Genomic DNA, 14390 nt, shown 5'->3' on the forward strand with positions numbered 1-14390 from the left:
GGATCACACAGAAATATTGCAATTTGCGAGCAACTGACGGTTATGTCGCGTTCTCCCCCACACACGATGTTACCTGTCACGGTAACGACGCACACGTGTAGGCTGCCCCTTCCCTCCTCCGCTACGGGGGCGTGGCAGAGTGCTATTTACAACAAGTCACGCCCTTTTATTAAAGCTACTCATCAATTGTGAAGAACCCTTGCGCTTGACACATGCAGGCAGCTTAAAGGATTTATCAGCAAAGTATTTCGCAGATAACTGAAAGAAATATATGGCGATATCTATGCGTGAGTGTGTGTGTGTGTGAGTGTGTGGGTATATATGTCAGGTGGAGGACAATACATGTCAACTAGCATTGCATTTCGAGTGCTGACTGTTACACATTTGCAGCTAGATAGATGCGCATGTATGTATCTGTCAGATACAATACAAATAGCTCGGGATATTGGGCCAGCAGCAACAGCAACACCAACAGCAGCAACAGCAGTCAATCATACGTGGAAATCGAAAAAATGGGGCTAGAAAATGGGGCGTGTGCCAGTGACAGTGTGAGCTTTGTTTGTAAGTTTCGCCAGTTTGTTTGTTTGTTTGTTTGTTGCACTTGACACGTATTGCAAATAAAACCAAGAAGAAACAAGCAAAACTCTCGATACTGTTGGGGGCAGAGAGTAGGGGCAGAGAGTTGGTCTCTTTGTTTTACAACTGAACTGTGAGGCGATTGCCATTGTCTTCATTTGTACTCCGCTCCGCTCCCCCATTGTATGATTTATGACAAATTGCTCCAGCACCATATCGCATTCTCATATTCCTATATTATTCTCTACATATATATATATAAGAATTTATTTATATACAAGCACATACATATGTATGTATGTAGTATGTAGCTTTGCTAAACGGCAGCCGACAGCTGCTTATCAAATAAAAATATTAAGCAGTGGCAGCTGAGCTTCAAAATTTCCCTTGTGGTTTGCCACAATCAGAATGTCAGCTCAATAATTGGATACGTTTTAGAATGCTTGTGTGTGTGTGTGTGTGTGTGTGTGTTGTGAAAAGGTCCGTAGTATTTTTGTATATGTGTATTTAAGTCAATTAGTGTATGGACTTTTGCTTGCATGACGAATCGCCAATGTTTCTACACTTATTTCAAGTTAACATTGAGCCGAGGGGAAAACCTCGCAACTTATAGATACTCGTAATTGTTATGACAATAATTATAGCCTGCAAGCTGTGTCTTGCTTTGAGCAATTTTTCACGCTTTATAAGCAATACTTTACAAATTAATCTAACATACTAATATTAGTCAACTTTAAAATTAGACAAATAAGAAAGCTACAGCTAAGTGTGCTTGATTGTGAAATACCTACAAACCGTTTTAAATAAAACCACATTCTAAACTATATTTTGAATTAAAATACCAAAAAATACTGAAATATACCAAAGGCTACATTTGGTATATCGAGACTGTGAGATACCTACTACATATTTTCAATAAAACCATATTCTAAAAAATATACTAAATTAAAATACCAAAAAATACTGCAATATACCAAAGGCTACATTTGGTATATCGAGACTGTGAGATACCTACTACATATTTTCAATAAAACCATATTCTAAACTATATACCAAATTAAAATACCAAAAAAATACTGAAATATACCAAAGGCTACATTTGGTATATCGAGACTGTGAGATGCCTACTACATATTTTTGGTATTTTAAAATACCAAAAATTATTTTTTTTATTTTAAAAAAATATACCTAACGCTGTATTTGGTATAGCGATGAAATACATTCAAAATATACCATGCATTACAAAATACAAAATCTACACTAAATTACATATATTCTAAGCCAAGAACTCTCAAGTCATTTATTGTCATTTTAACTTTAATTACTTGGCTAATGATATCATACATCAAATTACAGTCAGTATTTAGATGCAAATCACGAGTATAACTTTAAGTAATTAGTAATTTAAAATACATGTTGTTTTGATTTTGTATTATCCAAACACAAACACAATTATTACGTCTTGAAAAAAGTTGCATGTGATTTGTATAAACACTTTTTTCTTGCCTTTAATTTATTCAAATGACAACAATAATTACAAATCACATCATTTGCACATTTATTTATAAAAAGTGCAATAATTTAATGCTCAATACCACAATTGCTCTTTTTCAACTCCATTGTGAAATATATAACATATTGCCAGATGCATTTCACAGGAATAATGGGACAATAAACTGTCTGAACTTTGTAATTTATTGAATGAATTAGATGATTAAACTATTGTCAATCGTATTATATGCATGAATTATTTATGCTTTTTTCATACAAGCATTTTTCTTAGTGCGTTTACCTTTGTTATAGTTGTCATAAATAACCTTAATCTTTTCAATCTATGTCCCCCTGGTCGTTTATTCAATGCTGTCACAACAGATTTAGCGTTGCTTACTTTTCATTGAAAACATTTGGCAAATTGCAAAAAGTAAAAGGTTGTTTAAAATTCGTTGAAATTAAAAATAAAGTTGCAAAGAAAACTGAGCAGGAAAAACAAGGTAACAAATTTATTCGGGTTTTTACACAAACATTTATTGCACTCATTTATTTATACATATTTGTGCTGATCTTAAAAAAGGCTTGCTTTCAATTTTATTGCACACGTTTAATGGAATGATTTCAATCGAGATTGAGATTGAAAACTTCTTCTGGTATTACGCATCTGAAAAGTCTTTGAAGAGTCACCAAGAGTCAACTTGCAACTTGAATGATTCATGCTGTGCATAAGAAAGTTTAACTGAGAACTCAATGACAAAAACAAAACCGAATAAAAATACAAACGAAAAGAAGCGGAGAGAAGCGATGAAGATAGAGATAGAGACGGAGATGGAGAGATGGAAACAAGACGAGTTTACAAAGTGCCAGCAAGAAGTGGAAGCAGTCTGATAAGTTAAACGAGTATTTGCGCTTAGTATCGCAGAGAGTCTCGGTATCTGAAACTGTTGCTCTTGCTGTATTTACGTGTTGTATTTGTTGCGCTTCCGTTGTGGTCACTTGGTCAAGATGCGAGAGACAGACGTAGGCGAAGGCGAAGGCGAATGCGAAGTTGAAGTCGTAGTCGAAGGCAGATGCCAGATAAGCGGAGCGTGAGAGCCAAAGAGACAGCAGCTCCAGAGGGAAAGGGACAGATAGAGCATAAGAGAGATGACTGCCGGACGCTGTCTACTTTGTATCTGTATCTGTATTTGTATCTGTATTTGTATCTGTATCTGTATCTGTTGCTCAGCATGTTTTTCATATGGTATGCTTTTGAGATTATTGGCGCTGCCCATGCAACATACAAACATACATACATACATATGTACACACATATAAGTACACACTTATAGTCGCCGATATTCAAGACGTTGACCTTTCGCTTGATTCGACTCAAAATAAAACAAACAGAGCACACATTTCGTCCACAATGCGAAATTTTCTTTTGCTTTTTTAGATTAGCCGGCAACGAGTGGATTAACCGGTTTTTACATGGTTTACAAAGGTTGTCGTTGTTGTCGTTGGTCTCCTCTCCGCTCCTCTCCTTTCTTCTCCTTTGTTGTTTTTGCTTCACACTGCTAATTAGCTGAGTAGTTGTAGCTGTTGTATTGTATGTTTGTTTGTATGTATGTTAGTTGACTGTTGCCCACCCGTATTTTGTAATGCTTGGCCAACAAATTAAGGGAAGTGGCTTTTAATTGCCGCACTACATAATTTATTTAGTATTTTGGGGCTGTTGTAAGGTTCTTCTATATGGTGACTTGGGGGATATACTCGTATTTGGAGCACAGTGAAAAGGGTTCCTTTTGACTTTTTCGAAGGAATATTCAAAGTGCTTTTCCGTTTAATTAAGTTCAAACTGTTGAACATTTCAATTTGTTGCTTAATTGATTGCAAAACAGTGTCTCGGTTTACCTAATGAATTACTTTAGTTACTCTATATGGTAAAATTCAGGTATTTTGTATATATTTCATTTATGTTGCAAACTATAAATACTCATTTACATTTTATTCGTATAATAATAAATAAACACAATAAATTCTATATTCTTGATATAAATATGAAAAGTTTTAATGTATTTAACCTCTTATCATTTATCAATTTTTATTTAATTAAAATTAATGATAGAAATTCAAAATTTAGTATTGCATTTATTTACTTTCAACATTTACTTTATGAACACAAATTTATTTTGTATTTCTAGGAACTTCGCTTGTTGGAAATAAAACGAGCTTAAAGGATCTCTATTTATAAATGAACATTTACACACACGCACACAGAAATATCTTTATTGTTGTTCCTCCCTCTAAAAGCGAGCACTTGAAAGCAAGCACAACCCACAACAATTCAAAATGAACAATAATAACAAAACATGGGTAGAACGGAGGACATCACAAATGCCCGAGACCCATAGACAATAACATTGAAATAAATGCTCAATCATGCAGAAATTAAGTTAACATTTTCATAAAAGCAACGCGAGTACAACAAAAATAATTACGCACACTGTGCAGAGGCGTTGCTGTGATAAGGGGGTGAACGGGGGGACGAGGGAGGCATTTTGTGTGGTGAAGTGAGGGGCAATGTGGAGAGGGGCGGCCTCGCTTTGGTACTCTTATAATTTTAGTACCCACTTTCCTAATTATTTGCCATTGTTCTTTGTTCGCTTTTCTTCTTTTGGCGTCGCTTCTTAGCGACTGCATTTAATCGCTTTTGTGTGTATGTGTGTGTGTGTGTGTGTGTAAAGGGCAGAAGAGATTTATGAGGAGGGATTTCATTTATTCGGGGAGCTTTATGGGCCATTTGGGGGGAAGAGAAGTCAGCTGGCTACTCATATGCTTCATTTTGGGTAGACTCATTGAATTAAATTGGCCTTAAATGAAAATTATTAGAATGATTTACGTTTAGGGAAAACATTGAAAGCATTCGATAGTTTGTATTCAAAGTAACGAAAGCTTTCCAACTATCGATAACTTAGAAACCTAAAGAAATAAATTGTCAAAGAAAATTATTGCCTTGATTTCTAATTTTTTTAATTTTTTCGAACTATTAAAATGTGCATTTTAATTTATAATTATTTGAAGTTGACTTTTCCAGAATTTTTTTTATAATTTTTGTAATTTTGTAATAATTTCTATTTTTAATACACTTTTTAAAAACGTTTACTTCCTTATTCCTGTTTTTATTTCTGTGTAAGATAAGTTTACGTATATTAGACATGGTCAAGATTCAAAAGAATGTTTGATTTGATCACAACTTCACTAAATACTCCACAACAAAAGTTCAGAGACTCTAAACACGCCTTTGAGGTGGAACAATGACTTCGTTTTGTTAGCCCGCAGGTGTCAAGGTCTCAACTAAGTAGCATAAGAAAGAACCAGTTGTTGCCTCTTAATATTCAAGCACAAATACACGCAGATCGTTATCTAATATATACACATTTTATTGCTCATGTATGCGCAATACATTTATGTATAAGCTCCAACTAATTCGCTCGACTCTCCGCACCCGGCATGAAACTGAAACTCTTCGAAATTCGAGTTGAATCAACACTTTGTGGAATGAGTCACAGTCACACAACAGTTTGCTGAGACACCGCCATTTCTGTTGTGAAATCTTTAGAAGACAAGTTTTTGCTAAGCTTTTATTTTCTGTGATCGTTAGAGGGAGCTAATGTGATCGATTAAAATGTGTTAATCAATAGGTTTGACCTTCCTTCTGTTAAATGCTAATCAATGTGAATTTAATTAAAGATTTAATCTATAAATAATTGTGTACTCACCATTTACGATGATAATGAAAATGATCGACATGAAAACCATATTTAATCCACATGTTGATGACATTATATCCAAATGGAATCCAACGTGTCGAAATGCTTAAAATCCTCAAAGTAAAAGCTCTTTCCTTTAGCTTTAACTGTAGCTGTTGTTTTTGTTTTGTTGATTTAGGCTTTTTGGCAGTGGATTTATTAGATTATTAGAGTGGTTGTTGTTTTCTTTTTTTTTTCGATTAATCCCGACTACCCGACTACTGATTGCAACTATATTTTGCACCTAAGACATGGCTTTCATAATTTACCAAATTCGCACCATTAAATTTTACACGCTTCTTTTTTAATTTTTTTTTGCACGCACGACTTGCCACTATTTGATATTTTATTATTTTTACGATTTTCTTTTTCTTTTTTTTAGGTATTATTTTTTATTTGATTTTATTTTTACACCCGTCACGTACACTATAAATCTACGTAATATGATTTACGATTTTTATGCATTACTTTTTACTGCTCTTCTTTATTTTTATTATTTCGCGCGCGTGGAAAACATAATTGAAATGAAAAAATCGAAATAAAACCAAATTATAAAACTCACTCAAAACTCACAACTTAAAATGGTGTTGTTGTTGGAGTTTCTGTTGATGATTTTGTTTTTGCTTTGTAACAGTAGTTGTTGTTGTTGCTGCTGGGGCTGGAAGAAGAAGCGATAAAAGAAAGACGTAAACGGAGTGTTGAGAATGCAGCAGCTGTTGCTTGTGTGTGTTATTGTTGTTGCCGTTCTTGTTGGTCTCCAGACTTTAGCTTATGATGTAGTACGAAAGCGAGAGAGAGAGAGAGCGAATAAGCGTTGAGCATTTTTGTTGTACTTGAAATAATAATGGTTTAAATATTTTATAATTAGGAACGAGCTCAACAAAAGCAGTACACACATTAGCCTCCCCGCTCTCCCTTCGCGACACATATAAGGAAATTAACAACGAGTGCAAAACACTGAAACATGAACATAAATAAACACTCAACACATAACAGAGAATTCACTCAAACAGAGCGCGCGCGCAGCATTGGAAGAGACTCATACGAAAGAAGTGAGAGAGCATTGAACGAGAGCGCAAACTCGTTGAAATTGCATAGAATTTCAATGAGTGCGCTTGTATTTTGTTATTGTCGCAGAGACCAACCAAATAAACAAGAAAGCAACACACACAACCACACACACACACACACACATGGGCATGATTAACAGCAGCCGTTATAAACAAACATTTTTAATTGCATTTATTAGGTGTGATTCTAGTATTTATTCGAAATTTCATTTGCATTTCACAGTTTCACTAGTGCTAATTAAACTTTGTTATGCCGCGTTTCTCATTCTCTTCTTTCATATACCCGCTGAAGAGCATTCACATACATGTACACGAATACACACACTTGCATACTTACATGTTTGCTTATGCTTTGTGTACGTTGTTCTCTTGTGTGTTGTTGTTGTTGGTGTTTTTGTGCGCGCATTAAATGCGTTGAAATGCAGCCATTTTGTCTTGCAATTGGCACTCACGCTCTCCGGCTGTTGCTTTCGGTTATTATTATGGAGTCGCAAGCACACAGCGATTGCTAAGATTGGCGTTGCATTAACATATTATTATTATTATTATTTTTGTTGTATTTAATAAGCTTTTTATATGAATTTGGAAAACCAACACAAGCACAAAACACGCGACGCAACGACGAGTCACCCACGGCAGTTCTTTCGAAAATTCTTCCGAACCGACACACGTCCGACACGCTCAAAGGTTTTTTTTGGACTCAAGAGAGAAACATGCAAACAACACGTTTACCCTCACCCTCTGTTAAACTTACAGATTCTGCTCTCCGCTTAACAGCGTCGTTGCTGACTGTTGTTTTGCGTGCATGTTCTGTAAATTTCCTATTGCCATGTTAATTGTATGTACACACGCAAAAGCTGATTGCTATAAACCAGTTGCTTTTGTCTAATTGATTGAGATTACTTCTAATATTTTAATATTATTGCTCTATTATTTATTATTATAGTCCACACCACGCTCATTAATCAATTTTTAAATGTAACACTATAATACAGATAAGTGCTTGGAGTAATATTTTTTTTATAGAAATAATGCCTTACTTCGGCTGGTCACACAGCAGCATTCAGTCAACCCTGTGAAATTGAACAATTGAATTTGAGTAGCTTGGCATTTGCCATTGTAGAAATTATTGAAATTTACGAAACAAATATAAAAATAAACGGTGAAAGTAATTTAAAAACATTTAACGTCATGGCGCAAATTTGGCTGGACAACGAAAACGCCGGAGTTAACGGTAAGTAATACAAAAAGACGATAGTGTCAAATGCAAATGCAAATACAAATGCGAATTTTGTTTCTTAAACATTTTTGGCGCGTAGTTTTCCCAAGATCGAACAGAAAAACTAAGCAGACATCGTTGCTGGGCAACAACAATGCACTGCTGCAATCGGGCAAGAAGAATGTGCTCAGCTCGCTGGACAATGTGATAAACAACAACAAACCAAACGTCACGCCATTTAAAAGCAACAATAACAATCAAATATGGCGAAAGAGCTGCGCCCCAAAATTGTCGCTTTGCAAGGAAACGCTGCAAAAACAAATGCGAAAGCAAATCACAAAGGATTCGCCTCCTTTTAACGAAGTCGAATGCGAGTCGAATGGTCAGGAGATTGTGGCTGAGAAGAAGGAGGAGCTTGTCGATTTTGATCTGTTCGATTTTATGGACTTTCCCAGCTCAAAATGTCTAAACAATTGTCATCAGCGTGAGTTTAATTTTCTAGTTGTAATATTTATTTTTTTAAGCAAATCGAAAAATGAATTTCACGATAAAAATTACCCTGTATAGTAGATAAAGCACCGAGCAAATCGCCTGCAAAGTTAAATTATAGGTGAAACGTGAAGCAAATCTCTTGAAAAGTTAGTTTAGAAATAGTTCAATTATTACTGAAATGGAGAATCAAATCTTTTGATTCACATTAACGTTAAGTTATAGATAAGTTAAGTTGTAGATGAAACTGGATCTAATGATTTACTTCAACATTATCTAAAGAGATAAAACTAATAGTTGACTTGAAAATGATACACAATAAAGTTTAATTTGTTATTTTAATAGTTAACATATAGTTCAAAATTAACTTGTAATTGAAACTGAATGAATCTAATTTTTCACCTCAAAAGTTAACTTAGTGAGGAGTTAAGAGTTAACTTTCATCTTAAGATTAAACTAATACAAAAATCGAATTTATTTCTTCAACCGCTTTATTTATGCGATATGTGTTCAACTAATATCTAAAAATTCTTTTGTAGCCGCATCGTTTAATTGGCAGGAGCCTGAACCATTGTTGAGCGAAGATCTCATCGAAAAATTACTTAATTATTCACCAGCATTTGAAAAAGATTTTGTAAATGATGATCATGAAATACCTCTGTATCCGGATGATGATCTGGAGCTAGAATATAATAATGATTTCGAAGACATTTCGCCTGATTTATTGGACGATGCTGCACCACCTTTGCCAGCTATATTTGAGGACGATTTTGATCTATTTTAATGTAGCCATAAGACTTTAGTTTTACATTTTAAATTCAGTTAAGTTTATTTTTCAATTGTTAGCCATTACTAAATGTGCGTGAATTATATTAATTTTACTTTTTTGTTCCTCTCTTAAAAACTGTCTTTCGATATGCAAAAACTTCAGGGATAGCTTAGAATATAAGTCGCATAAGTGTGTAGTTATTAATTTAACGGTTGCCTTTGTTAACAAAATGATAAATGTCATGCGTGCACGATAATAATAATAATAATAATAATGTCAATGAACTAAAAGTGAATCTTTATATTCTCGATAAGCAACACTTATAGTTATTTATGAACCAATTATAATATTGTGCTGTAATGAAATGCAACCTGATCTTGGAAGTTAATGAACTCGTAATTCAAATAAAATAGAATCTTTAATTAGAAGAATACTCAGAACACTTATTTTATCAATTAAAAACGAGTTGTCTTTAATCTTTCAATAAAAAAAACCCTCTGAACATTAAAATAATTCTAAATAGATCAATTTCAATCAATAAATATTGATAAATGTAATTCAATTGAAAATTTCAAGATCAGATTACCTTTTAGAATTCTTAAGACCAAATAAATCTAGAGATAGTAACTTGAACTAGTTTTACTGCTGCCTTAATAAAGAACGAAATATTAAATAAATTCGAAGCAATAAACACTTTATTTGGATCTACAAAATATCTAACTAAAACCGGATTTAATGTTTATCGAATTCAATTTGTAGAGCGTAACTCTTGCATTATAAACCTCATGAATTAAATAACTAAGAAATGTGCATTTGCTATCCATCAATTCTAAAAGTGATCGTTAGGTTAGAAAGAGTATGTTTTCATAATATCAAAAATAAAAAATTAAATAAAATGTAACTTAATTAAATCTTTCGAAATGAGAATATTACGATTCTTTACGGAAAATATTGAAAGTATGAATTCAAAATGTTCTAGGATCACAATTTTTAATATCGGAGAATATAAAGGATCTTAAATTTTAGATTATAAGTTGAAATCTTTGAAACCAAGAAAGATTTAAGAGCTTCCAATCGATTTTTAAATGTATTACAAAATCTTTGAAGGCAATCCATTAATCCAATAAGTATTGAAGACTTTCTCCTCGATTGTAAAATGTATCAATAAATATTAAGCTGCATTTTACTGACAGAATTATTCTACAGATTAACGAAAATAGAAATTAAAATTTAAAAAAAATCTTCTCATTTCCCCAATGCATATTCAACCCAAAAAATTGAAACAGCTTGCCATCGATTGTATTAGTTATGCAGTCGCCTTTTATTATTAATATTTGTTGTCTTTAACGACTTTGCCGCTTAAAAGTTAATGCAGTGCAACACAAAAGAATGACCTCGAGTGTGTTTGCATAATAATATAATATACAATTGCAAAAAAGTACAAATTAGATGCTTAGATAAATAAAAACAAGGATACTACACACGAAAAAAATAAACATGCGTGGAGGACGGGAGACAACAGAGACAAGAGACGATAGTGTGATGATTGCGATGAAGATTTTGGAAATCCAAATGCAATATAGGTATGTAGATATAGGGGGGAATAATACCGCGTGCTCAATAGAGCCAAATGTGCTCCAAGATGCCATCGTCCAGCTGCGACGCTGGCAGCGCCTTCAACGTGCGCAACGTTTCCATATAGAAAGTCAGCTCCGAGGTGACGACGCCATGCTGTGGCCCACCATTGTTGTAGATATTCAGCTTGAGCAACTGTTCCCGCAACTTGTCCTTGAAGTTGCGATGCACAACGCCGTAGATCTCATGGATCTGCGCCTCGGGCAGGACGCCAGCAATTGCCTCATGCAACTTGACCAAATGCCGCGAGATGAGTCGAAATGTTTGCGATGGAATCGGCGGCCTCGCATCCCACGCCTCCAGCTGGGCACCAGACGCTCGGACACAATGCCATGGATCTTGTGCTCAATCTCCTTGATGTGTCCCTGGTAATCCCGTTCGATGGCCTCATACCCGCTCATGCTCTCAAAGTGCTCCCGCAGACGCGGCAGCAAGAAGAGCACAAGTTGCAGAGCACGCGACACGAGGGCCAGATTGGTGCTCGTGATGGTCTTCAATCCGGCCACACGCATTGCGCCCGCTCCAATGATGAGCTGGCAGCTGCGCGAGTTGAAGCAACGCAACAAGTCCACCACATTCCGGGCATGATAGCTTGCGAGCAGTGGCAGCCGCTGGGCGCTGCCTCCGTACTCGTACAGCATCTGGATGAGCAGCAGCGCTACGCTGACCAAGGCAAACGGTTGCTTGCCCTCCAGCAGCAGCACAGGATTACCATTCCCATTCCCACTGCCATTGCCATTGCCATTGACTAGCGATGTGCTGTCCAGCGGCGACTGCTTGGCATAGTCGCCAGCGGTCATGCGATCGATGATGCGCTGGAATTCGTGTGGAATATCGACTTGGCGCCAACGCTCCTGGTCCAACAGCAGCGCCAGCTTTTGCTTGTGCTCCGCATGGAAGCGTTGTGCGTAACGCGACGCCTGCACCTTCAATGCCAACTGCAACGGCACACTCGGTGCTCCACAAATCGCCAGCGTTGTCTCTCCAAACTCCTCAACCACCTGCGCTAATTGCTGCAGCTCCTGCTCGCTCACGGTGCAGCGCTCCAGGCTCTGTGGCGCCACAATGTTGGCACAACGCTCATGGCAATAGTGGCACACAGCCTGCAGCAGCTGTTGCAGCTGCGCACTCAGCTGCTCATGATGTGCCGCACTTAGAAATGCCTCCGAATCAATCAAGTTCACAGCATGCTCGTGAGGACAACTTCCACCGGCTGCTGCATCGGCAGTCTGTTGCATGATCGATACCACCGCCTTGATGCGTTCGAGGACAGCGCCCAAGGCTCCGCTGGCACGTTGCAACATCGCCAGCCATTCGGACAGCGTCAAGTCCAGCGATTGCTCACCGGCTCCGGTCAAACAGATTTCGTTGTCGCCACGCGAGAGCAGCTCGATCAGCAGCTGCTTGATGATGGCGCGTATGGTGGCAATCGCCTCCTGCTGATAGCTCGAGACAAAGCCAAAGTTCTGCTTGCGCAACAGACCCATCACAATGGCCACCAGTTTGTCCTCCTCGGCGCACACGCTGTCCGTCTCCAGCTGTGCTTCCAAGAGCGGTCTGTTCAAATCGTTGGCCGCATATCGCTCGAATTCGGTGGTCAACATCTTGTCAATCAGCTTCTCCATCTCGCCCAGCTGCATGGGCAGATGCTTGAAGCAATGCACGCCCAACAGCTCCGCAGCGAGTATCTCCTGCGTGGTGCTTATCAAATCCAAGGCAGCCACATAATCCTGTGTGCCCAGCAGCAGCTGCAACATCGGCTGCGTCTTGTGCACCGTCGCCATCAGTCGCAGCTTGTCCAGCGTGTTGTGGCAGTGCTGCCTACGCTGAGCATATCGCATCACGCGAAAGCTGTCGACAACAGCGCTGCCATGGAGCTGGGCGAGTGCCGAGCGCAATTGATGCACTTGCTCCGCCGCCTGTTGCATTTCAGCCAAGATCGCATGCTGTGTGGTCATGGCATGAAAGAAGGCAGCGGATTTTGTGCCACCTGCTGTGCAATCTTCACCTCCACAATGTCCAGATAGTGCGAGAGTTGCTCTTGCAGCTGGCGACCAGTTTGTTGGCATTGCACTGTCGTCGTCGTGTCGTTCACCTTCTGCATGTAGTTGGGAAACACTTGGGCAAAGGTGCTGGCATGATGCAGCTGCAGCTGTGACTTCAGAAAGATCTCCGGCACTGGCACCGCACTCAGGTGCTCCGGTGTTGTCGGCGTCCCTGTTGTCGGCAACTGTTGCTGCTGCTGTTGTTGTTGTCGTCGCTCGTGCCAGCGATAACGCTTCCCAATGCTGCCCAAATAGACGGCAAAGTCTGCATGCGTTATGTCCGGCAGTCGCGCCGTGTGCGGCACCTGACTGCGCTCCACAAAGTGCTCGCCCCACTTTTTGGTAAAGAGATTACTCTGCTTGCCACGCTGCGGATCGTTGAGCACAGCCGGCAGATTCTGTGCCGCCGAATAGACGCCCCACTCCGGCGGCAGTTCACGCGTCTGCTGATTCACATGGTACTTGGCCACATGCGCGTCATAGTCGCGATCCGAGACGCCGTCCAAGGGCAGTGAGGCGCAGACGCCATTGAAGCCATAGCGACAAACAAAGGAGCCACCTTCACGCGTGCAATGACGCGAGCGCAGATGACTAAGAGTGAGAGAGGGGGGAGCTGAGTAAGTGCAGCATATGGTTAGAATGTCATTTCACTCACCCGACAAACTCGTTGACGCTCTTGAAGTGCTCCCGAGTGCAATAGTAACAGCTCTGCCAGCTGTCCTTCGTTGTTGTTGTTGTCTTTGCTGTTGCTGCCGCTGTTAAAGCGCCTGCTGTTGTTGTTGTGGCTGCTGTTGCCGCTGCTGTTATCGCAGCTTCTGTTAAATTGTGCTGAGCTGTGGCCATAACACATGCTTCTCGTTCGCTGCCAGCTCTTTATGTTGATTAACTATCAATTGTGGCTTGCGGCCGCCCGTGGATGTTGTTTCTTTCTTTTTATTTTAGTCTCTTTTGTTGTTGTCGTTGACAAATTCTTCGCCGCAAACGTTGACGTGTTATGTCAATATTTGTTTTTTGTTTCTCGTCTTTGCCATGCATTGAATTTGTGGCATTTTGACCAAGCGGTTGAGTTTGCTTTTTACTTTACCATCATTAGCAGCATGTCTCCGATTTTCCTATGTGTACTTGTCTATTTTGTTGTCGAATTTAGCTAAAAATTGAGCAAATGCAAAACGGCACAATATTATGATGATGTTCTGCAGTGTTGTATATCGTTTAAAAGTGCTTAGACGGCAGTGCACGTTTCGACCGACTGACAACACAAAGCGGTATTTTGTTGTTGGCATTGAAATTGAAAGGAAAATTTAC

At 38.4% G+C, this 14390-nt stretch overlaps 3 protein-coding genes across 3 annotated transcripts in view; 1 reads left to right on the forward strand and 2 right to left on the reverse strand.

Moving 5' to 3' along the window:
• Nucleotides 1-7639, reverse strand: part of LOC117564311 (disintegrin and metalloproteinase domain-containing protein 10) — a 131863-nt gene extending 124224 nt beyond the window's left edge. Inside the window, 2 exon segments of the mRNA XM_034243007.2 lie at nt 5829-6516; nt 7266-7639. Coding sequence (XP_034098898.2) covers nt 5829-5892 — 64 coding nt within the window. The 5' untranslated portion in view covers nt 5893-6516; nt 7266-7639.
• Nucleotides 7640-7985: 346 nt separating this feature from the next.
• Nucleotides 7986-9512, forward strand: LOC117565433 (uncharacterized). Its single transcript, XM_034244520.2, has 3 exons — nt 7986-8162; nt 8248-8631; nt 9176-9512. The coding sequence occupies exons 1-3, from the start codon at nt 8120-8122 to the stop codon at nt 9418-9420; spliced, it is 672 nt and encodes a 223-aa protein (XP_034100411.2). The 5' UTR covers nt 7986-8119; the 3' UTR covers nt 9421-9512.
• Nucleotides 9513-10699: 1187 nt separating this feature from the next.
• On the reverse strand, nt 10700-14296 carry LOC117564546 (vacuolar protein sorting-associated protein 54). The gene is given in 4 exon segments (XM_034243369.2): nt 10700-11351; nt 11354-13024; nt 13027-13676; nt 13741-14296. Coding segments are annotated over 4 exon segments (2838 nt in total). The 5' UTR covers nt 13929-14296; the 3' UTR covers nt 10700-11022.
• Nucleotides 14297-14390: the final 94 nt, after the last annotated feature.

Source organism: Drosophila albomicans, chromosome 2L, assembly GCF_009650485.2.
Source record: "Drosophila albomicans strain 15112-1751.03 chromosome 2L, ASM965048v2, whole genome shotgun sequence".
Taxonomy (NCBI): Eukaryota; Metazoa; Arthropoda; class Insecta; order Diptera; family Drosophilidae; genus Drosophila; species Drosophila albomicans.